At 42.8% G+C, this 25867-nt stretch overlaps 1 protein-coding gene across 3 annotated transcripts in view; it reads left to right on the top strand.

Moving 5' to 3' along the window:
• Positions 1-1378: 1378 nt before the first annotated feature.
• The window catches only part of PXN (paxillin), a 62286-nt gene continuing 37797 nt past the window's right edge, over positions 1379-25867 (top strand). Inside the window, exon 1 of one of the 3 annotated variants that reach the window (XM_083716996.1) lies at positions 1379-1722. In XM_083716996.1, coding sequence (XP_083573122.1) covers positions 1710-1722 — 13 coding nt within the window. In that variant the 5' untranslated portion in view covers positions 1379-1709. The remainder of the gene's footprint in view (positions 1723-25867) is intronic. The other 2 variants (XM_083716997.1, XR_014558991.1) reach the window with 2 other exon arrangements.

The raw sequence follows: 25867 nt of genomic DNA, 5'->3' as shown, positions 1-25867 counted from the left end.
CATGATCTTCGTTTTTTTTTATGTTAAGCTTCAGACCATATTTTGTGCTCTCCTCTTAGTTCCTTGTATTTTTGTGTGTAGTACCAAGTCAGACCACGAGTTAATCTAGCTCAGTATTGTCTACACTGACTGGCAGTGGCTCTCCAGGTTTTCAGATGGGATACATTCCCATCATTACCCATCCTTACCTGGAGCAGCTGAGGGTTGAACCTGGGATCTTCAGCATTCAAAGCAGATGCTGCACCACTGAGCTATGAGTGACAGCGTGCTGTGGAAGTTAGAGTGTCAAACTAAGGCCTCAGGAGTTCAAGGCTCCTCTCAACCATCAAGAGGAGCTGACTGGCTGACCTTGGAGCAGCCACCCGTCTCTCAGCCTAACCTACCATATAGAGGCTGCAACAAATTTTAAAACAGGGAGTGGGAGAATAATGTAAGTCACCTTGAGGAAGGCCAGAATGAAAATCATAGAACTGTGCACTGGACCATCTAGTCCAACTGCCTTTGAATATTCACATCAAGAACTGGACCATCTAGTCCAACCCCCATCAATGCTGGAATATGCAGCTGTCCCATACGGGAGTCGAACCTTCAACCTCGGGGTTATCAGCACCCACCCAGCTGAGCTATTCGGAAGGTATGTTATAACACTTAAGAACACATGGCCAGAGCTCTTGTGATTGTTGACCTCCCAGTAAACAACAAGGACATCTGAAGTAGGGTGGGGTGGGGATGATGGGCACACATTTCAAAAGGTCCGTTCAACCTCTCTCACCACCAAAGGAACACAAGTGAACAGCTAAGAACCTGCGCGAGCAACGCTTACACCAAACCCCGACATATATTAAGTAAAATAGAAACATCGTCACCCCACCCCCATCCTTCCCCCCCACCTCTTTCCCCCTTTTCTTCCTAATGTCTCAACAAATGAAACTGATTTGTAAAAATGTTACATGGAAAGGAAACTGAGAGAGAGACATTGCACATACTTTTGTAAATCAAGAAAATCTTTAATAAAAATACATTTTAAAAAAGGTTATGCTGGAGTGGAAGGAGCTGTTCCTTTATTTACATTTATATCCCACCTTTCAATCCCGGAGCTCACCCCCACGTCTCCCATTTATTATTATTATTATTATTATTATTATTATTATTATTATTATTACACTGCCCTATACCCGGAGGCCTCAGGGCGCTTCGCAGAGCAAAATCAAAACATAAAACCACAAAAACCATCCCCACAACAACCCTGCGAGGTAGGCGAGCTTGTGACTGGTATGACCCAGCCTAATGACGGCGTGCGTTCCTTTCTTCCTACCCCGGAGGGTCGAATATTAGCCTCACACACATCCCGCGGGTGGCCGCTAGGAGGCGGTGGCGCTTCAAAGCCTATTCGGGGGTCTCTCTTTCTCTCCCTCTCTCTGTGTAGATTTATGTCGCGGGTTGGTTGGGAGTGTGGCGGGGGGGGGGGGAGGCGTGCGCGTACCTGAGTTCGAGCTCGCGCCCGCTTGAGGTGGTTTGCTGCTGCTACGGCGGCGAGAGGGCGGTTTGTGTGTGTGAGCGCGCGCGCGCGCGAGAGAGAGAGAGAGAGAGAAGCGAGCGGGGCTTCTGCGGGAGACGCGCTGCCTGCGCGAGCGAAGGGAAGAAGAAGAGGGGAAAGTTGCGGCTGCGCTTCCCTCCAGTCGAGCGGGGAGTGGCGGCCAGGCGGCAACATGGACGACCTCGGTGAGCTTGAAGGGCGGGAGGGCGAGGGAGGGAAGGAGGCAGGCAGGCACGCAGGCAGGAGGTCCGACATGGGGCAACTTCCCCTTCCCCTCAGGGTCGGACTCCCACCCCCCTCCCCAAACCGCCGCCAATTTCCCTCACAATTTTGTCTCCCTTTTCCTCTTCGGACACTACCCCCCCCCTTTCTCATAACTCCACCTTTATTTACTTTTTCTTTGGGGGGCGGGACCCCCAATGGTGCCTTCCATTATGTCCTCTCAACACCGTTCAGGGATGGTTTTTTTTTTTTAAGGGGGGGGAAGAGGCGTGTAGGTCCGTTATGCCCCCCCCCCGTTGTTCCTTTTTGGGAGATCCCCCTTTGCTTGTTTGGCGGGGCCCGCTGGTCTACTTTGATTTACCTTTACTTGGGGTGTTTGGTGGGGATCTATCACTGGCCCGTTTTGATTAATATTGTTTTTATTATTGATTGAATTTGTATACAGTACAGCCCTATACCCGAAGGTCTTAGGAGGGAGTCTCACGGATCCAGTATCTTTCCTTTTCATGGGGGTAGGAAGGGTCCCAGTAGTTTATTACGTGCTTCCATTGCTGGCTCTTTTTTTGGGGGGGGGGTGAGTCCTCGCTGGTCCCTAACTGTTGCATCTTCCAACTTCTTCCCCTTCCCTCCTCCAACTTCTTCCCCTTTCCTCCCTACCAGCTTCCTCTCCACCTTAACTGGGCTCTTGCCATTTCCTCCCCCCCCAAAAAAAATATGAATTTCCATATTGTAACATCACTGTAACATCACCCTCCATAAAAGCCTCACCGCTAAGCCTAACTTCGTGCCTCCTTCCTCTCACTTTGCTTAAATTCCTTTTGTTGTTAAACTGACTCTTTCTCTTCCTCTTGTTGTTAAATTGATTCTTTCTTGCTCCCTCCCTGCGAAACCCTCACCTATTTGCTATATCTCCTCTTCACCCTGTGCACCTTCTGTGTTCTCTCAGCTTCTCCCCTTCTCTAAGTGGTGTCTTTAACTTCTTCACGCACCCCACTTGAGTCTCTCTCAGAAGTCAGTAAGGAAGCAATCTCCCACCCCAATTTTCTGGCCGTATTTGAGAAATTTGGGTGTAGTGCTTGACGCAAATGTGCCGTCAAGTACATTCAGATACAATTTGGAGGTCATCCTTTTCTGAATCTTGCGTGTACACAATAAAGGCAGGTAGCTGTTTCTGTCCACTAAGAAAACCCCTAAGCTTAGCAGCAGCACGCAGCATTTTATTATTATGCCTGCTAAAATGCCACACAAAGTAGTTGGCAAACTTTTTAAACATCCCGAAGCACAAATGTTTTGCTTTACAACAGAGCCTGAAGAAGTGTGCAAGGGAAGTTGTGAGCTTGTGTCCTACTTTGTGCATCTTTTTTAGTCTTAATAAAGGTATTCAAACTCTTCCTGTTGCTTTGAGGTTTTATTTTATTTATAGGTTCTGCCGACTGTGAAAGTTGTGTAAAGCTTGGCTGCCCCTTTGGATATTAAGTCTGTGATTAAGTCTGCACAGTTCCTTGGGCAATTTCGTACACATGTTTAGGATTGCAGTGTTGCACCTCAGCTATATTTAAGCTATGCAGCTTGGGTTATTGCCAACTAAATTGACACTAAGGGACTTCAATCAGTCATGTCCTTTAATTTAGGTCTACTTTAAATTGGGTCTGCTTTGAGTATGACCAACAGTGGATACAACCCCTTTAGCAGATTATTTTGCGTGTTTTCTCAGTTAGCAGGACTCTTCATGCTGATGATGTTTTTTTCATGTTGTTCTGGGCATTTATTTATTTATTTATTTATTTATACATAAATATGCTTCCATTTGTCACATGTCTCAATATAGCATTTTTAGGAACTCAGTTGTTTTTTTCTGTACAAAAATCAGCAATAAGTAAAAGTTAGGCTTTTTAAAAGTTAAAACTTCCAATCACCTGGTTTTCTTGGTTCCTCTCCAGTTTTCCAGCTTTCACTTGCATTCTAGCTACCCTTTCCCAGTCTAGGTTACAATTCACCTAGCCCCTTTTCCTTGCAGCTTCATCCTTTCATAGCCTCTGTATGGGCCAAGTTTTTCTCACGGCTTTTCCTGCATCAGACTCTTGGTTGATCATTTCCCTTTGTTGGCTGCATTCCCCACCCCCACCCCATGGAGGGAAAATTCTTGGTTGGGATAACTGAAAATGTGCCCAAGTCATAACATGAATGTCACAGTATATTTTCAGTTTCTTATAAGATTTGTTTAAATGTTTCTGCTACCTGCACATGTTGCAGTAAATGTCACATTTTTATGTGGGAGTGGCAAGAAGTTGGCAAGGCAACCAAAGCTTATACTTGTAAAATGGTTACTCCATTTACTGTTATCTTTGCACACCTTATGCTTTCTACATATTGATGGCCCCACTAATCCAAATTATAGGCTTCGTTCACCAGAATACATTTAAAGCACTTAAAGAACCCTGTGAACTATATTTTGCTAAGGGTGCTGGGAATTGTAGGTTTGTGAGGGGTAAACTACACTTCCCAGAATCCTATGGGCGGAGTTAATGTGGTTTAAATGTATAGCGTGTACGAAGCCTGTGTGTGTGATTATTGGCTGTATCCTGTATGCTCAGAACCTAGTGGAAATTCATATCATATCTTCTGCATATCATATTTACTGTAAAAACCAGGCACACTGCTTTCTGATAATATTCTACTTATGAATCCTCCATCTCTACCCCATCAAACCACATTTCTTATTGAGCTTCTCCCTTACCTAACCTATCCCTCCATGTTATTGATTCCTGTTGCCATGAGTTTAGCTAAGATAACTGCATGCTCCCCAAAGCTTAACAGCAGCCTTGACCCCCAAACATCTGCATGTCATATGTGGTATAATATATATGTAACATACCTGCTTTCCAATTTCCTCGTTCAACCCTGAATTATTCATTGTTCGGATATGGATGTGGGCTTGTTTTGACTGTTGAGTTCCCTTCATGTTATAGCCTGTTTACTTTAATGTTTTCTAGCACACATCCTTTTACCAGCAGCAACATCTGGTGCAACCTGAGATGGCATACATGCTATTCTTTTTGTACACCATTTTTCTTGCTTTCTGCCCTAAGTTGACTGCCTGTCTTCTTTCTCATGTTTCATGTGTTGGAAAGTTGTTGATAATTGTACCCTCTATGTACTTGATGTGAATATTCAAAGGCAGACCGGGAGGGGTGCTTACCATGTATGCTTATAGCCCAATCCAAAATAGCTGCTCAGACATTCTGTTGAATTCAGCTGAATTCTCTTGAGGGGAGGGAACAGGGCTCATTGGTAGGGCACTTGATTTGAATGCAGAAGGTTCTTGGTTCAGTCCCTGGCATCTCCAGGTAGAGCTGTGCTTGTCCCCTACATGAAATCCCAAAGAGCCACTGCAGTTTAAAAAATGCTGTGCTAGATTCACCATTGATCAGACTTGGTCTGCAACAGTTCCTATGTTCCCCCAGGGAAGTGAGGTTAGAATTGCAGCCTTATTCTTCTAGGATTCTCTCACCTATAATAATAACCACCTTAGTCACATGCATCAGTTTCTGAAATTGATTTATCCTCTTATCCAGCCACGCTTTCCATTCATAGCCTGTCTGGAACTTTTTGTTTCAGCCCTGCAATTCCATTTATACCATTAGACTTCTAGGCATCACACATTGCCTTCTCTTGGCGTTGATATTAACAAGACCTGGCTCCTATATTTAGTTTTGGCTTGTCATTTTTGCATTTGTAAAATGATCTCCTTGGACGTGAAATGAGCCATCTGATTTTACAACTAAACTAAAATACAACCATGTTGACGTTGGAGGCTCCTACTACCATGTCATCCTTTCTCCCAATGCATGGATTCTGAGTGCCCTTCGTAAGTCATCTTCAGCTCCTCAGGTTTGAACAAGAGTTGAAAAAACTCTTTGAGTGAAGGGCCCTGGAAAGTATTTGCTCCCTACAACTCTCATTGGAGAAAGAATCTCTATCACAAGTAACCTAAGATCCATTTATGGCATCTTCATCGTTCCTCTAATAGCAACCAAATGTACTGTTCAGATGTGCTCCAAGAAAATCTCTGTTTTATTACTAGACTTAGAGTATTCAATTACCGTGCTAATTTAAAGTCGGCAATAACACCTACAGAAGAGGAAGTCTAAACTGAGCCTGTGACAAATGCACCAAGACACTGTGTCCATCAGCCAGCTGACTACCTGAGACTATGCTCTGCACCCTTCATATGGGAGGGTGCAGACTGCTTAAAATGACTGAGAATCTCAGTAATGTGATAAAACAATTCTCAAAAAAGTTAAGTTCTCATTTGAGTATAGAAGTCCATGTTTTCCTCTTATGTATTTCTCCTTCCCAAGAACCTTTTGGATTGTAAGACCAGCCCTTTTGGTAGGCAGACTGAGGTGACTGCCTTAGGCAGGAGGGAGGAGAAATTTGATTCAGTTTGTATTTAAAAGCTACCTAATTTGCACTGTCTGAAACAATATGTGAATCAAAACCCAGTCATCCTCTGGCATTCACACTTGTCCAAACTTTGCAGTGCAGTTCTCCAGACGAGTAATATGTACAAAAATGCATATGCTGGAGGCAAAGTGTTCATTAAAATGCATAGATTAGTGAAAATAACATAAAAATGCATGATGCTAGGGAACATTGCTTTGCAAAAATGTGTGCATTAGGCAAAATTGCATGCAAACGTGTATATTAAAATAAATTTGCACTAAAATGCTGATTTTTTTTTGTATATTGCAAGTTTATGTGGAAATACGGAGAGCTGATTTTAAGATTAGACAAATGAGAAACTGAGAGAAGCCAAAATTGACTGATTGACACATCCCTAGCATCAGAGAGGAGCAGGGGAAGGGAAGTGGCTGCAAGGTTTCAGAGGACAGTCCTGTGTGTGCAAGTGTCACACGCCTTCCCTTTAACTCAGGGTAGTCTAACGCAAAGCCCGAGGGCCACATGTGGCTCTTGAGGCCTTTTCATGGCCCTTGGCAACATTCAACACTCGCCCCGCCACCCTTACGTTGCCTTCCCAAAGTTGAGTAAGCGAGGCGCTGGGCTTTGGGAATGAGAATCCTTCCTTCTTCCCAAAGCTTATTAAGCACTTTTCCAGCTTTGAGAAGGAGCTGGGAGGGCTCACACCTCTTTCCCAAATAAAGGTGTCTTGCTCAGCTGATTTGGGAAGGCAGTGTGAGGGCTAGGGGGAGGTGTCAACTTTTGGACTCTCCCCCCTCCCCATGCGACAATGCAGTGTGTGACCCACAGGTTCTGTCACCATGTCAAAGTACTCTTGTGACCCACTTGGTATGAAAATTTGGACCACCCTGCTCTAATTAACCTGCTGTTTTTAGAGGCAATGGGAGAATGCTACCCCTTTACCACCACTGAAATGTCAGTTGCCTGTTGGGTTGGCTTCTGTAGATGGAATTTGGGGAGTGAAGCGATGGGGGGGAGGGGCTTGTCCTTCCTAAGGAAGTAAAATACTTTGGGTTGGCCCTGACTGGGTATATCTTAGACCACATCTGCTCCATACGTATGAAGGGTAATCATACCACATTAACAGTCATGTTTCCCTCCAAATAATCTTGGGACCTGTAGTTTAAGGGTGCTGAGAGTTGTAGGAGACCCCTATTCCCCTCACAGAGCTACAGTTCCAAGATACAATTTTACAATCAATTTTTCTTCACAGAGAACTGTGGAAATTGTAGTTACATGAGAGGAAATGGGGTGTGTGTCTCCTAATAGCTGCCAGCATCTTAAACTACAATTCCCAGGATTATTTTGGGGAAGCAATGACAGTTTGAAGTGGTATGGCACTGCTTAAAACGTGTGGATGTGGCCTTGGCATATGTGGTTCTGTCTGAAGGGTCCTTTGGGCTCTTCCTCCAAGGTTTAAAAGTTTTCCCATAATTGCAATCCATTTTTGTGAACAGTTTTCAACTTTCCGTGAGAGGTTCTCTAGCTAAGCACACACAATTTGATGACGTTTATGAAATGAGCAGAGAAACTTTCCAGTATGTGCTAAGATCATGGGTATTGAAATATACAAGCTACAGCTGTTGCATTCCATAAATTCACTGAGGTATTTGTGACTCTGCCATCTGGTCAGATGGTGTACTGCTGCACCAGTGACTATTCTCCATAGAGGGATGCTTAATCTGTTTCCTTCTTTTCTTTTTGTAGGTTTGTCATGTGTATTGTTAACTTGCAGTATTTGAAATGATTTATTTCCAGTTGTATTACTAGACTTGTTTGTTGGTTGGTTGGTGGTATCAATGAAAACATAGAGATGATTGAAATTGTTCCCTTTTTCCTGCTGTTTGTTACACACTTAGATTAAGCATGTAGTAGTTAAAACTATGAACTTATGTGTTTGTAAAGATTGATATCTAGCATAGGCCTGCTTCCATCTAGCCCACCCACAAGTTTTCTTGCTCCTGCTTTCACTTCCTTATCTGTAAATGAGAGTGAGAAAACCCCCACTTTGTGGCTGACATGTGTAAAGCATTTGGTTCTCTGAAAGTACATGATATTACAGTGGTACCTTGGGTTACAAACGCTTCAGGTTACAAACACTTTGGCTTCCAAACTCCGCTAACCTGGAAGTCGTACCTTGGGTTGAGAACTTTGCCCCAGGATGAGAACGGAAATTGTGCGCTGGTGGCACAGTGGCAACAGGAGGCCCCATTAGCAAAAGGTTAAGAACGGTTTTGGGTTAAGAATGGACCTCCAGAACGAATTTAATTTGTAACCCGAGGTACCACTGTACATTTCATGATTGAAGCAAGCAAAAAAGGAAACTGAGAGTTTCATTTTTATTCAGGGACAATACTTCTCTAGGAAAGCCACAAACTTCTTTTTCTATGTCCACAGCTTCAGCTTCAGAAAATCCGAATATAAAAATCTAAATAGCAGAGAAGCAGATGAGTTTCAACACTTACTTTTGGATGGATGTGATCACCTGTAGTAATTTCACACAATGCATTCTTGGGACATGACATTTTATTTTATCTTCTTAATTGCATCGTGAGTGCTCTCAGTTGGTGTACTTGGTCACCTACTACCCAGCTGATCCTTTGCTGATTACTTGCCCACACAGCAGACACAAGACAGCAGCCATGCAGTCCACGCAGACAGGGAAAGCGCTGTCAGGCTGCAAGGCACCATGTTCACAAGCACTGCTTCCTATGCTTCTCTCTTCATTCATTACTTACTACATTTATCTTGCATATTTCTTCTAAGGTGCCCCCACATTTTTAGCCTCACAACAACCTTGTGAAGTAGGCTAGTCTGAGAGATGGTGATTGATCCAGGGTCACCCAGTGAGTTTTATGGCTGAGTTGGGATTGAATTCTGGTCTCCCATGTCCTTGTCCAGTACTCTTAACAATTGGACCACACGATCTCTACTTGGGGAAGCTGGGGGTCGTCTATGGATGCAACCATGATCTAAGGGAGCCTTTGCCAACCTGGTGTTCTCCAGATGTTTTGGACTTACAAGTGCTATCACTTATAGCCAGTGGTGGGAGGATTAGATGGCAGTTGTCATCCAAAACATCTGGAGGGCACCAGTTGGCAAAGGCAGATCTGTAGCTTCATTAGCAGGCGAGATCAAGACTTTTTAAGTTTCCGTGAACTTTTAGGGTTTTGGTTTTTGTTCTCCCTTCCCCAAAATTTCAGTACTAGCTACAGCTGGAGGCTTAAGGAGTGGGAGTATTGTCTTATGTGAAGGTAATGCAAAGAAGATTGGACACAAAGCTTGGAGAGCCTTTCTTGTATACATCACCTTATTGAAAAGAATGGAAGTATACACAGGCACACAGTTCTCAGGGACTTTAGTGTCAGCTTATTTATTTGTTTCCTATTTTGGAGCTAGAAAAATTCTTCCAATTCTTGGGAGCCTTATCAGATTTTAGGAGCTAGCCCTGTATTGAACTGAGGAAATGTTAGGTGCCATCTATAAGGTGATTTAGGGGCCAAGGTAACCCATGTGCGTGAGTTTTTTTCAACACTGAACCACTAAGTAAAAAAGACATTTTCTCCAGTAGGCAAAGATCACAGCTTTCTAAATTTTGTCCTCTGAAACTAACACATTCACAGTGCATCCTACACAGAGTTACTCAGAAGTAAATTCCACTGTTTTATGTGATGTTTGCTCCTTAGTGATATATCAATATTTGTACAGTGGTATCTCGGGTTACATATGCTTCAGGTTACATATGCTTCAGGTTACATACTCCACTAACCCAGAAATAGTACCTTGGGTTAAAAACTTTGCTTCAGGATGAGAACAGAAATTGTGCTCCGGTGGCGCGGCAGCAGCAGGAGGCCCCATTAGCTAAAGTGATGCTTCAGGTTAAGAACAGTTTCAGGTTAAGAACGGACCTCCAGAATGAATTAAGTACTTAGTCCGAGGTACCACTTGACTTTTGAATTGTTAGGTTGGCAGGAGCTGGGACAAAGCAACGGCAACTCACCCCTTCACGTGGCTTCGAACTGTCGACCTTACGAGCACCGCACCCTCTAATCGAATTCGACTAGACTTAACCATACAGGGGTCCCCCCCTTTTTTTTTAACCTTACCTATCACTTAACTAAATAAAAAATCTGAGTGGTTTGTAAGATACATAAAATGTACATTAAAATTATCTATAACTGTCAGAGTTAAAAGCAAGTTAAAAAAAAATAGAAATGTAAGTAAAACTAGCAGTTAACATTAGAAATCAAAATGTATGTCACCTGTACATATCTGGGTAGGCTTGCCTAAACAGAAACAATTTAATCATTAAGTCACACATTAAAAAGTGTGATGAAGATGCCTCCTGGTGTCAGTAGGCAGGGAGTTCCAGAGTAATCCCTGTTAAACTCCATTCAGATCAGTGGAACTGCACCAGAATTATTAAGTGACATAAATCCAGATCTGTTGTAAAAGATGCTAGGGCAGGGATGGGGGACCATGCACCTACATCTCTATCCATGGATATACCTCATTTGTCCTCTATTACTGGCAATGTGACTCGTGACTGGGGAACCTGCAGCTCTCCATTATCCTTGACCATTGACTATGCTGGCTTGGGCTGTTGTGAGTTCTGGCCCCATGCCATATGAAGGTCCGCAAGTTCCTCGTTCCTGTATTTGGGGGTTCAATGCTCTTGTGACTGCTTCTATTTATATCAGTCGGACTTGTGGTAGAGAACTTCCTTGTGAAGTGGGAAGCTAGAATGGCGGAAGAGATACTCTGACAGATGTAGATGTGCTGTGGTTCACCTTAAAACATCTTTTCCCTCTCCACCAAAGAATCTTACTGTATGTTTTGAATTTTGGTTTCTCTCCTGGTGCATTTCTCTTTCCTCTTTCTGTGGTAGGGAATTTTCCCCTGCTCCTGTAGAAGGCAGCAATACCTTTGCCTGTTGACTTTGATTGGAGCTCTTTTGGGCTTGAAGTAAAGCACCTACACTCACATACGTCTGTTTTCTCATAGAAAAAAGAGAGAGAAAGAGCCCTATCTTCTGCCTGTGAAGCCATTCTGCTTGTTTGAGAGTGGGCTTTGTCTGCACAGGCTTCATTATTGTTAGATGCACTGCAGTGTTTGAATGGTGATCTGTTTCTGGACTTAACTGACTGTTGTTGAAACACCCTCCTTGTGAGCTACAACCAGGAAATGGCTTTAGTTTGGAATGTTGGGTTTTTGTTTTGCTTTGTTGTTTTTTGTTTGTTTGTTTTGCTTGCTGAGGTTCCTGCGAGTGTTGCCCCAACTGGGGTATGTATGTATGTAAATTGGTCTGTAACCCCACCAGAGTGAAGAGTGATTCTCCCCTTCCTACTGCCTTCCTCCTTAAGTGCTTCAATTCCCTTGTAAAACAGAGGTGCTATTGTCTTGCAGGACTTGGACGAAGTCCTGTGCCTGAAGCAGTGTGTGATGCAAAGCCCCCCCCCCTTGCCCCCCTTTCTGTAGCATTTCCATGGAAAGTCAGGACTCTGCAGATACTTTTTAACTCCTTTGTGTCTCAGAGTATGCAAGTGTCTGCTCTCCCTGGAGCAATAATCTCTCTCTCTGTCTCTGTCTCTCATGATATATATATCCCATGCTCGCTTTCTCCATGTCCTTCTAGCTTTCTGTTACATCACCTATTTCTCTCCATGAAGCTAGACAGAATATTTCAAAGCGAAAGGAGTATACATTCTGCCTTGTCCTTCAGAGGCTTCCCAATCCTTTTCTGGAGTTGTGTGGCTTACTCCAGGACATCGCTCCTAGGGGACAGTTAAACCTCAGATTTATTGTTGTTGTTGTTGTTATTCATTTCATTTGTTGTTATTCATTTCATTTTTCTAATTTTAAGAAAAAAATCTCAAAGCGGTTTACACCCTAAATTAATACATCTAGTAAAGCAATCCAGAATAAAACATTACTGAAGCAAGTCAAATATATATATTCAAACTAACATAGATAATAGGAACCTTAAAATATTATCTTAAAGATTTCAAAATAAAGCATTACAAATGAGGTCTACTACAGAATGCACATTTAATGCAGCAAAGTTAACAGCCTTGGGAAGCCCTAGGAAGAATTGCTTCCAGATTTCTTTAATGCTTTCCTCTGACTTTGCCTGCTTCACTGCTCACCAGTTTGCTCTTTAAGCGTAGACATTTAGCCAGCATCCATGTAATTTGGAATTCACAATGGTGCCTTTATGGCTTTCCTGAACTCTGATGGCTTGTGAGACCTGACGCTATTGTGCTATGCGTGGATCTCTTTAGCTACTGTAGCATTGGAGGCAGGGCAGGGTGTGGGTGCACATACAGCCGGCGCAAGGACTGCAGCTCACATTTTGTATTGGCTACGTAATTCGCTTGGCTCTGTCATTCAGAGCCAATAACACCATAATTCCTACAGATGTGAACTTCTGCAACCCTGAATGCTAGGAACATAAGCAGAGGGTGGAATGTAGGCTTGTCGACACAGCTAGGAATCCAAGTGGTTATCTTCTGTCCTGGTATTATTCATGGTTCATGAATTCCATAGTATTTCAGTACTCTTCTAGATGTGATGGGGGCAGATGCATGTTTATAAGAACATACGAAGAGCTGGCTGGATTGGGCCAATGGCCAATCTCTTCCAGCATCCTGTTCTCACAGTGGTCATTTATGTACATGACTGTGCTGTTGACATATAACACAGGGGAATACAGTCCTTCAAAAAAATAAAAATAAGAAAAAGAGCACGCAGATTAAGGTAACAATTCGCTCCCCCTCACCCCCAGGCCATGCTTTATTGCTTTAAGTGGTTTTCTCCCTAGCTGGCTCTTTACTGAATTTTAGTTGGGACGAAAGTTTTTTGAAGAATGGAGGTAAGCTGAAATAATAGAATTGTAGAGTTGGGACCCCAAGGGTAATCTAGTCCAACTCCCTGCAATGCAGGAACCTCAAAACACAGTCTTCCGTCCAGTTTGAAACCATACCGGACCCTGCTTAGCTTCGCAAATGTGCTAGTAGGTTTGTTGCTGCACCACTAGGAAGAGGGGGAGCGTTTAGCAATCCTGATCTTCCCACTCCTTTCTGTGTAAAAAATAAAAATAGATGCTCCTCCCTACTTTAAATGTGAACAGGGCAGACACTGTTCGGCTTTCCCACCCCGTCACCCTTTGCTGACTCTGTTGGTTCTTTTTCGGGTCATTGCCTTTCCCTGCAGGGAAAATAGGAATTCCACCCACTGGAGATGCTAACTTGAATTATTGTTCACCTGGAACCCCAGGATTAATGCAGGGTGAGTTAGGAGTCTCCCTGCTGTCATGAGGGATGGTAGGCTGTCTGCTTACTTCAACCTCAAATTCGTCCTTTGAACATGTAAACAAATCGGGCTGAAGTGATTACAGGGGTGTTTATTGCAGCACAATAACTGACTGTGTAAACACGGCGCTGGGATGGCTACAAAAGGTTTTGTTTTGTTTTTAATGAAGGATTTTAGTAGACAAACACCATGGTGTACCAAACCTTAATGCGATTTGAGATTGCAGTTCTGTCTGGCATGAACAAATAGCACAAGTGGGAGTATCAAGTGGGTACTTAGTCTTCTCAGAGAGAAAAAAACCCTCAGACTCACGTCCCTGTGGTCCATTTAGAAAGCTTGTATCTCAACATGGTGTCCTTAAATTCCTTTTCATCCAAAGAAAGGCACACCTGATGGCCCCAAACAAACTTTAATCTGAGCCAGAGCTCAGAACTGAGCTTGGTAACTTATTTAAAGCACAAGGGCTTAAGCTGTCTGTAACTAGTGCCTTTTAAAAAAAGACCAGTGGCCCATCTAGTCCCTTCATCCTGTTTTCACAGGGTCCAACCAAAAGAAGTACCATGTTTTTCCATGTATAAGACTATATTTTTTCCCTATTTTTTCAAGTTTAAAATTGGGTGTCGTTTTATACACGGATAGTACGTATGGGGGATTTCTTTATTTGGAGTCCCAAAAAATAGGGGTTGTGTTATACATGGGGGCATTTTATACACGGAAAAATACGGTATCTGAGAGTGCAACAGCACTCTCATATCCTTCAGCAGTCCCAGTTTATGTGAAATATCCCAGAATTACAGAAGCCATCCGGTGTTTTGGTCTCAAGCTCTGGTACAAATTAGCTGGCGCGCACCAGAGCACAGGACCAAAACATGTTCTTTTTTGGGGTCTTGCGTTCACACACAAATCAGCTGACTCATGTCAGAATACCAGACCAAAAGACACTCTTTTTTGGTGTCATTTGAATAAGCTGGCTCCCGCTAGAACTTGGGACCAAAACCCTAGCATCCTGATTTTGATCAGTGGGAAGGGTATGTGGTCTACCCACGTGTGATTCCCAGGAACTGGCATTCAGGGACATACTGCCTCTGACAGCAGATGTAGAACATTGCCAGCATTGTTAGTAGCCATTGATAGCATTATCCTCCATGAATTTACCTAACAAATGCACGGTGTGCCTTTCCCACTAAGAAACCACAGCTGTCTACTTCACACGAGTCTATGATTGGTGAAAACACTTTATGGTTCAGAGATGTGGCAATTCGCTCTTATTTTAGAAATGAACTGCTGAGCTTGTCTAAGCAATGAATAGACTCAGGAGACTGTGTTGTATCTAATAAAGCTGTCCTGTTAACACAATGACTTTTCCCTATGCAACAGGTCTTCCTCTTTCTTTGCCTACCTCCAGATCTGTTGTAGGTGTTCTCCCTCCCCTCCAGAGCAGATTTGAGGGGTGGGGGAATAGAAAAGGGACAGGAGATCTTATTGTTCTTGTACATCTGGTGGCAAGTCGTTTTATGGGAGGGCCACTTTGAGGCGGGTTGAAGGAGAGGGGTTGAGCCAGGGGCCCACTTACCAGCCCCTAAATCTGACATGGGGGGATTTCAACTCCCATCGGCCCCAGTCAGTGGTCAGGGATGATGGGAGCTGTAGTTCCAACAGCATATGGAGGGTCGCAGGTTCCCTATCCCTGCCCTTAATAAACTCCAAGCAAGTCCCATTGCCACAGCCATATCCCTGGCACCATCTCTCTTGTCCTCAAGTTGGCAAATGGATGTTTAGCACGTTGATTGGAGGGCTAGATTTGGCCCCAGGGCCTCTGTTTCCTTTTCCTGCTGTGTGGGCTTCATGGTCCTTGGCATTTATAAAGCTGGAGCTGTTCCTACTAGCTGTAAGTCTCTCTGGCATTTCAAAAGAAACTCTGCATAAGGAGTAGGAGGGGAAGAAATACCATCTCTTTGACATCATATCATCTCTTATCAGTGCCTCCAGTTGTGCACGTGGGTATGGCATAACCAAGGACAACTGGTCTCTTTTCACTCCTGTAAAATGCAAGAAAGTCTCGTCTGTCAGTCAAACTGAAGACAGTCATTGTCCTACAATTGGATAATTTTAATTCAAGGGCTGGAACTGCTTTTTAATGGACATGCTCCTTTAACTAGTGTTTCTTTTAGGGTTTTCTTTTGTGTAGCTGATAAGGACTCTGCAACTGTAGCTCACTGGCAGAGCACAAGGTCTGCATGCAAAAGTTCTTAGGTTATAAATTTCCAGCATCTCCAGAAAGGGCTGAAAATTCCAGAGAGCTGCTGCCAGTTAGTGTTGATTGAACTGATGGATCAAGGGTTTGACTTGGTGTATAGCAGCTCCCTATGTTCAGATCTCTGCTGCAAGCAGGAAGGTATCAAATCCTGATTTATTAAAAGCAGGTTGTATTATGTAACATTTTGTTTTCAGAATGGAATAATTAAGCAAGTTTTCAAGGTGTTAGATGAGAAGCCAGATGCTAGCCTGCTCAGAGGCAAGGTATTGAGGAGGGCCAACAAGCCACGCAGAGTAGTACTATAGCACCTTATCATTAGCCCTGTGCCCTGCAGCACACAAAAAAGTTCCAGCCATTCTAGTGGAGAAGGAGAAAACTGGAGAAATAATGACATTGGACGACATCAGCTGTCAGATTTTTTACAAAATAGGAAGGGCGGGATATATAAATTGAATTAATGAATAAAATATTTAAAATTAAATAGGTTCAGTTGTTGGAGCTGTGGGGGCTTGCCATTTCAGCAGTGTTGCTGTCAAAGATTCACCACTATTCTTTAACTTGCCTTGCTACTGATTCTTGGAAGTGGGGTCGACATTAGAGGAAACTTCCTCAAATGCTGAAGAACAGTGGTATCTCCGGTTAAGTACTTAATTCGTTCTGGAGGTCTGTTCTTAACCTGAAACTGTTCTTAACCTGAAGCACCACTTTAGCTAATGGGGCCTCCTGCTGCCGCTGTGCCGCTGGAGCAAGATTTCCGTTCTCATCCTGAATCAAAGTTCTTAACCTGAAGCACTATTTCTGGGTTAGCGGAGTCCGTAACCTGAAGTGTATGTAACCTGAAGCATATGTAACCTGAGGTACCACTGTAATTAGTTATCACCCTGGTGATTCTGGGTGTTAACCCTGGGTCTTGGTCCATTACTTATGTTCTCAAGTCAGAAGTCAGGCAGAGAATGTAGTTTGACAAAATGAAGAGCTTTCCCCACCCCAATAACACATGAACCTGCTTGTTGAACCATTTGGTCCAACATCCTGTTCTCACAGTGGCCAACCAGATGCCTGTGGGAAATCTGCAAGCGCAACTCAAACACAAGAGCATTCTCCCCTCCCGTGGTACTTAATGGATGTATGCTGCTGTGCATTGTCTACATTGAGCCACATTACCTGTAATGGGGGACAAGAGAGGCATATCCATGATGTAGAGATACAGGCACAAGGAAATGAACAACTGCACCCATGGAATCAGTATTCAGGGGCAACCCGACCCTCGTTTACACTACTCTTGGTTGTTGCCTAGGATTCTTGGGTCAGTAAGGCATGCCTGCATTTTACATCCTGGTTGCTTTATATATTTTTCTGCATGTAACGCTTAAAGGGCCTTGTGTTGCCCCCATCAGTCCTGTTTTCATAGGGTGGCGTGCATAATCTGTGCATGGTACAAATAGGGCTGGAAAGCAGTATGAAATATGCGGGTGGAGGAAAGGAGCTGGGGTGGTGCAGAGAGGAAGTTTTATGTAATTCTTGGCTGCCTTTCTGGTAATTGTTTTAATCAAATGGAATGCAGCATAGTCCAGGGCTTGCTTAGCAGAAATAACCATGTTCCCTCCTCCCGCTTGTTAGATTTTGGATCTGGGTACGTTCTTGTTTGTTCTCCAAGTGGTGAGATTTGGACGTGTGTTTCAGGGAAGGGAGTACAAACAGAAGAGGGCTAGGCAGTAATGAGGAAAGGACATGTATTCTGTTCCGAAGAGCTGGAGAGAGTCAGGGTGGTGTAATAGTGCCAGGCTAGGATTGGGAAGACCTAGGCTCATTCAGACACAAAGCTCTCTTGAGTCATCAGCCACACACACTGCATAGCCTATCTCTCAGGGTTGTAGTGAGGAGGAGATCCATGGAAAGTGAGTCTTCAGCTCTTGAGAATTTCCATTTTTAATTTTAAAGATTAGCAAGCTGCATGCCCTCAGTGTCGTGGAGAAACGTGATCGTAGACAGGCAGGACAAGAGGTTGAGAAAAGCTGCTTAAAAGTATTTGTGGTGCAGGGAAGTTTTATGCATCATATGAACAGTGGGTCTACTGTCCCACTCAGCCGATTCTGTGCAGCATACAGAGCTGAAGGTCACATTATAAAAGTTTGATAAATAAAACCGCAATGCTACAAAAAGCAGCAACACCATATGCTTAAGAGGCAACCTGTGTTAAAGCTCAAATGCACCAGCATTGTAAAATAAAAAGCACCAACCCTGCTGTAGGGACTTAAAAACAGGTACTTTCCTTATGGGGAGCTTGTAGCCCTTTAGCTGCTGTTGCACTATAACTCACACCTTCCCTGACCTGATGGGAGTCCAAGTCCCAACAGCACTGAGAGGGCCAGAGGTTATTTATCTCTATTGTGCACTCAAATTTAGGCTTTTGCCCTCCATTCAGAGGTGTTCTCTTAACTAGCGGGCATGCTGGGTCATGGGGATAAAGCCTGGAACATAACAATTTTATTCAACTGAGGTCACAAGAATGTATCTTATTTCCGCCATATCCTGCTAGTTGTTGGGACTTTGATTATCTCGGTCCATCCAGGCTGATGGTTGCTGGCCCTGATTTCAGTGGTTACAATTCTCAGCTTTTCAAAATGACCACTTTTAATCTGCCAAATAATCATAGAGCTTTAACACTTTTAAAAAGCACATCCTTCTTATCCAGTGCCAGTTTCTTGTCTGATGATTACTTATAAATTGTTTAATCCTTTTGTTTTTGTTTTTTAAAAAGCTTCCCTTCTCTGTCCAATTTTTTTTTGCTTTGCAGTCTATGGTTAACAAAATTGGTCCCTCTTAAAGCTTTGTGTGTGGTTAATTTCACTTTGCAAAGTGAAAGGCAGTCCTGTATTGGGAAGTTTTTAACATTTGACGTTTTATTATGTTTTTGTATTCTGCTGGAAGCCACCCAGAGTGGCTGGGGAAACCTAGCCAGATGGGCGGGGTATAAATAAAAAAACAACAACAGTTGCTGTGCTCTCTTAGCGTTCAATCACTTCTATTGGAAAGAGCCTTATACAAATACCAGCTAAAGATAAACAACATTCTAAGGAATTTAACCATAATCTACTTGTACTAATTAGTATTGCAAACAAAGCACAACAGGTTTTTAAATAAATATTTTTATTGAAAAGTTTTCAGATATACATTTCCATACTGAAGTACAGTGATACCTTGGGTTACATACGCTTCAGGTTACAGACTCCGCTAATCCAGAAATAGTGCTTCAGGTTAAGAACTTTGCTTCAGGATGAGAACAGAAATTGTGCTCCGGTGGCGTGGCAGCAGCAGGAGGCCCCATTAGCTAAAGTGGTGCTTCAGGTTAAGAACAGTTTCAGGTTAAGAACGGACCTCCAGAACGAATTAAGTAGTTAACCTGAGGTACCACTGTAAATGTATTTAAGACTGCAACTTGAGTGTATTTCAGATACCTTTCTGGCACATGGATTTCCTTGCATTGCAGTTGAAATATACATGTATATTTCATATTATAAATAGACTTTCTTACAAGAATGTAATAAAAAAATGGCTCTAAAATTATAGACCACACACATCTCTTTTTGGTTCTCCTCTTTATGATTTCAGGAAATACTGCTCATCTTTATTTATAGAGGTGGTTTGAATTCTTGCTTTGAGCTATTAATAGTGCATCTGATTCTTATTTTTTACCAATGGATTCTTGCATTTCATGTGTGTGTGTTTGTGTGTGTGTATTAATCTATGGTTAATGGTTGGTATGATTTTCCTTTACTCAAATGCTGACTACCCTGCTAATTTCTGAAAGCAATAGATGCTGTTTGTAATTCTTATCTGTATAGCCTAATAATTCCACCTTTGCTAATCCTTCATGAATGCTATCCAATGGGAGGGATAATAATAATTTATTTATACCCCCGCCCATCTGACTGGGTTTCCTCAGCCACTCAGGGTGGCTTCCAACAAAATATTAAAAATACATTCTATCAGCTCTGCCAAAAGACCAGCTCCATCAAGCACCTCATACCCCTGAATGGTTTCTGTGCCAGCTGGTCGTTATAAGAACTACTATTTAAGAATTGGTGCCTGAGCCTGAGTTTGCTTTTTTCATCTTCGTCTTCCCTTCCTGTCCCATCCACCTTGTGTGTCTTGTTCTTTAGATTGTAAGCAGGTCTTGGTTTAACTGTTTTTATGCAAGTCACTCTGAGAGAATTTTTTGGATGAAGGGTAGGCTACAAATGTGCTAAATAGGATTCACCAGGCTGGCAGTAGACGATGGATGAACTCTGGGGATCAGAACTGGGGAATGGGGGAGGGGGGCATTTGGAACCCAAAGGCTGTAAAATTACATATTTTTTCTTTCTTTCTTTCTTATTTGTTGTTTGAAAATAGGGGAATTCGTGGAAGGGATCTGGGGTCGACCTTAGGGAAATATATAAAATATAAGGAGAAATGGTTAAATAAGATAAATAAGATAAATTAATTTGGAATAAATGGGTTATTTAAAATTACAATAAGGCTTTAAAATTTGGGGTAAGAATTTGTAGAATTAACTTAAGGGAAATGGAATACAACAGGGGGAGGGGGGGGGGAAGTCCGGGAAAGATGTCAATGATACTAAGTGTAAACTATATTTTCTTTCTATCTTTCCTTTTCTATTCTGGAAAATTTAATAAATATTATTTTTAAAAAATACAAATGCGCTAAATAGATAAATAAACACCCTGTGCCATTTGTGTGAAATGGCTTATGTTCTGGTAATGTTTCAATGTTCCTTTTATCCTAAAAACAACCCCATCAGTATTAGTGATGTTATTGTAATGCCCTTGCTACAGATTAAGAACAGAGAGAACCTTCTTCAGACACTTTTTATGTGTTTTCTTAAGATGCATGTCAAGAGGAGGCCCAAAGAATTGTGTTGTCATAATGTGAGAGTCGACTGGTGTGCTTATTTTTCTGTGGCCCACACATAAAATTTAGCATAAAGAACATGTTGGGGGAAACTACAAAAAGGCAGGGAACTTGAGATGGTACTTTTCCTGGCTGTGAGCTGCGTTTTGAGTCTAACTTGCCTGGACACCCTGATTTACTTTGTACTGTCATGTTACTTCAAGTAGATTTTTATATAATTGCTTGATTTTTTTTTTTAAAAGCTTCTTCTCTGCTTGTGAAATATGGATGAATATGCCACTTACAAAATATAGCACATGCCCAATCTTTGCCCCAGATCCACTGCTTTTCATTCAGAGTCCCTGTATGACTCTAAGGTCACTTCCTTACATGTTCTTTGCTGCCAGTGAAACACCCAGCATTTATGGGCAGGCAGAGAGAGAGAGAGCCACTTTGCCTGACCAAATGTTGTTTTTGCAGGATATGGTGTGACCTGTGACTTCTTGAACTCTGTTTCCCAATTTCGAACTAAGTACTGCTTATGAAGCCACAGTTTTGTCGATGACTTTCTGTACTGTTGCTTCCTGCCATTTGTTCATCGGGTGGGATGGAGATCTGTGGTGAGCCCTTGCCTTCCTCTTAGTGAGGCTGGACAGAAAGGAAAAGAGGAGGTGCAGACTTTCCCTTAAATGAGAACACTTTCCCCTTTTTACACAGCTTCCCCCTAGCTTTTACAGGCGCTATGTGCGTGCTTTAAGGTTCATGTATTGTTAAGAGCTTAAGCAGAGTGCAGCTGGATCAGATCAAAAGGCCCATCTAGTCCAGCACCAGCCAGCCTGATGATGATGATGATGATGATATAGTAGATGTATTAAATTTATATCTGCCCTTCCTCCCAAAGGAGCCCAGGGCAGCAAATGTATCTGTAATAAAACCAGTTTTTTTAAAAACGGCTACAAACCTTCAGCCAATGATCTCAGGTTTGCCAGGAACAGATCCCTCTGGGAAGCCTACCAGCAGGTATGAAAACACACTCTCCATCTTAATCTCAGCATTTGGTATTCCAAGCCTTTGTTGAAGGTAAATGTTGAAGGTAACATGTGATTATTGTGAGGCCACTGATAGCCTTATTTGAAATGATTCTGTATAATCCTCTTTTAAATCAAAATTGTCAAATCACTGTCATTAAAATAACAAAGTTAAAATTGCGTTGCATTCCCTGTTAATATGCTGAAAACTAAGAAACCGTTCACAGATTACAGAACAATGCAGCCCACAAAACACTAGTTACCCTGTCTACTCATTTGGTGGCCTAGCATCTGATGGCCCTACTTTACTGATCAAAGGCAACCTTTACTCAGACAACCTGACAACCTGTTGTAATCCTTATCGACTTTCATTGGTAAAGTAGTTGGTCTAAAAATATGTGTCAATTTTTAAAAGTCTTTGAGACTAATGTGGGCTAAAGAGCAGGAGATTTCCAGCCAAGAAAAACAGAGGGTTTTTGACATTTAAACCAGCATTTTTCATTGCTTAAACTTAGCCCCCTCCTCCTGCAAACCTTTGAATCTATCCTGCCGGTGCACATGTGGAAATCCTTGTGAGCATGTGTGTGCACACACAGTATATTTCTGTTAGTGCTCTAATGTGCTAGTCCTTAGGATGTCAAAAAGTCTTTTGGTTTGGTATACTGTCTAATGTTACAGCGGACTCACAAGCTTCCTCTGTGATGTTTTAGGTGGTCCTAATAAAAGTATTGTACTATGGCTACATTTATACGTATTCCCCTGCCCTATTAGACCAGCACAGCAACCTGCAATTAAAGTCTTCGGTAAAAACTGTGGGGTAAGATAATGGTTCTGATTTTACAAATGAGGAACTAATGTTTGTTTATAGACTCACAGGGGCCAGATAGGGAGACCTAGTTGGCCGCATTCAACCCTGGGACCTGATGTCCCCCTCAACTATATTAGATGGCCTCCATCTATTGAGTGAGAAATGAGCACCAGCTCTTGGAGAGAGGTGACTTTCTGCAAGACTAAATAATGTTTCTGTGCAAGAGGTGGGTCTTGAAACTGATTCCTGGGCGCATTTTGTTTATAAACCTCTGTCCAAAAGAACCTAGTAGAATAAACAAACATTTTGTTTCTTGTAAGTGAGCACACAGCCCTGTGAAGCAGTGGAGGGATTGAACCTTGTGGGGTATGCAGACAAAACTTAATTCAGGTGGAGAGTGCCAAGAGAAATGGAGCCAAAGGGGGCTACTGAGGTAGTAATGCTCAGGGAAGTCCTGAGGTTTCAGAACTACCACCGCCTGGAAATCTAAGAGGGCTTCCCCCCACCAAAATAAAGTTCCACAATGGGGGCTGAGTATGCTTAGTAGCCATGGAATGTTGAACATCAGTTTATCGTAAGGAGAGCAGAAGTAGAATGACCTAGAGCTCCTTACAGATTATAGTATCTTGGAGAAAAGTATGGCTGGCAGGAACACTTCTCCTAGGAGAAGAGCTTAATAAAAGCTCTGTTGGATCAGGCCAGAGGCCGATCCAATCCAGCATTATATTCTCACAATTGCCAGCCAGATGCCCCAGTGGGAAACCTGCCAGCAGGACCTGAGCTCATCAGCACTCTTCTCACCTGCAATTTCTGACAACTGAGGCCGACTGCCTCCCACAGTGGAGCAAGAACATAGTCATCATGTTCAGTAGCTGCTGGTACCTTTATTCTGCTTTGTGAATTTATCTTACCCTCTTTTGAAGCCATCCAAGGTGATGGTCATCACTACATCTTATGGAAGTGAATAAGTCCTTCCTTTTGTCTGCTTTGACTCTTCCAATGTTCAGCTTTGTTGAATGACCCTGAGTGTTTCTCGTATTATGAGCATGAAGAGGATGCATTGCTTGTTATTTTATTACAGGGTCCCCTTTCAAGGTAATAGTGATGTACGTTGCCATGCCCTGGGCACATTGTGTTCCTGGTCAAGGTTTGAGAGGAGAGGAAGAAAGCTCTGGGTTTTGGGGGGGGGGTCCCTCTCTATGCATTTGACAGTGCCAGTACAAGGAACTGGATGTGGCTACTGTTTTACCTGTTTTGTATTTCTGGCCTCATTTTGCAAGGGTTGGCTGTAACCAGTGCAACACATCCTTTCAGCAGATCTGGCAGAACCACAGCATGACTTTGGGCAGAAAGCCACGTCTGCTGCAGCTGCATTGGTACAGCCAGTCCTCTTAACTGTATCCCACAATACAGTTCCTTGTGCTTAGAAATAAACTAGAGACCTTCTGATGCTGAACCAAGAGTGCTACCCAGTGTTGGCCTTTCTATAAGTGGGTAAATATTCTAAATTTAAAAGCTTCAAACTTTGAAAGTTAAGCAGATCAAAAAGATGATAGTGAGCATCCTTTCAGATACAGGAAAAAAATATTTAATCTCAGGCATTATTCTTACATTACAATAATTTATATTTAAAATGATGACAGAAGCATATTCGTGTCTTCATTAACAAGAATGAGAAAGTTTATCCAGGGCTAATGAAGTAGCAGGTGCAGGCTGTTTTGTTTCTTTAGTAGGGACAGAATGCCATGTTAGAAATGTTGAGTCAAGCAATTGCTTCTTAAGACAAGTTTCAAGCTATTTTAACACCTGCAGGGCTACTGGAATATACATAGTTATGATATCCAGGGCAAGTTATTGTGTGACACTGTTTTAAATAATACACCACATGTGGTCCAAGTGCATCTCTGTAACATCACCTATGATTGCAAGGACATCCTTTGTCATGGCAGGTAGATTCTATTCCAAACATCCCTCACTTTTCTCTCTTTAACGCCTTAAGAACTGTGGCATTATCTGGAATCTGCCATGGAGTGAGATTGTTAGGCTGGAAGGGACCTGACCTTACCTACACTGAATTCATCTTTGCCTTGTTAGCTCAGTGCAACTGGATGTTGGCAACTGGTTGTTTATTTTTCTATGTAACTGCCTAGTTTTCAGTGGTGATTACCAGTGGCTGCTATGTGAATATGACAGTTGCTGTTAATATTCTGGCGGCCCATTCGCTCTCAGCTCTCCCTGGGATGCAGTGTAAAGCCCTGCTTCCCTGCCTGTATCATGAGCCCTTGTTTGTGTGTATGTAAAACGTCTTCTTTACAGAATGAACTGAGCAAGGCAAAAAGTGTGCAGGAAATGGGAGGGCTGCTGCAGTTTATTGCTGTTGCTTGTTGGGGATAAGTCTGTTTTTGTGCAGGAAGGAAGTGCTAGGGTAAGAAGGGGAGGATGCAAACTGGACTTCCTTTAAGCAAGGATGAAGAGGGTGGGGGACAGCAACTGTGTGGAAAGAGGAGCAGGACTAGGGAACTTTTCTCACATCAGCTTGTTGATCCTTTCAGATGTCCCAGAGTTGCAGAAAGTTATCTCTCTCACAGTCAGGCTTTCAGTAGATTGGGGATATTTTTCATTTATTTTTATTATTACATTTATATCCCACCTTTTATCCAAAGTGCTCATGGTGGCGCTCATGCGTCTCCCCCTCTCCATTTTATCCTCACAATAACCCTGTGAGGTAGGTTAAGCTGGGAGATAGTGATTGGCCCACGGTCACCCAGTAAGCTTCATGGCTGAGTGAGGATTTGAACTCTGGTCTTCCAGGTCCTAGTCCAGGACTCTAACTACAGTGGTACCTCGGGTTACATACACTTCAGGTTACATACGCTTCAGGTTACAGACTCCGCTAACCCAGAAATAGTACCTCAGGTTAAGAACTTTGCTTCCGGATGAGAACAGAAATTGCGTGGCGGCTGCGCAGTGGCGGCAGGAGGCGTCATTAGCTAAAGTGATGCTTCAGGTTAAGAACAGTTTCTGGTTAAGAACAGACCTCCAGAATGAATTAAGTTCTTAACCAGAGGTACCACTGTACTCTACACTGGTTTCAGGGTGCTTTTTGGTGCAAATTAAAGTTCCTAACTCAGGCGTTGCCACTTCCTTCTATAAATTACAGTCTTTGTCCTGCTTCTTGATTGCTATTAACTCCAGGTGAGAGCTGCCCTAGCTGGGTTTGCTCTGAAGCATAGGCACTGAGGAAAGAACTGTGTACTGTATCCATCATGTGGCTGCGCCACCTGGTGAAAAGCATCATTTCATCACTGGCTCTACAGTTTGGCAGGGAA

The sequence above is a fragment of the Podarcis gaigeae genome, assembly GCF_964106915.1.
Source record: "Podarcis gaigeae genome assembly, chromosome: 16".
NCBI lineage: Eukaryota > Metazoa > Chordata > Lepidosauria > Squamata > Lacertidae > Podarcis > Podarcis gaigeae.
Note: the sequence above shows the minus strand (reverse complement) of the source record. Positions and strands in the feature narration are given on the sequence as shown.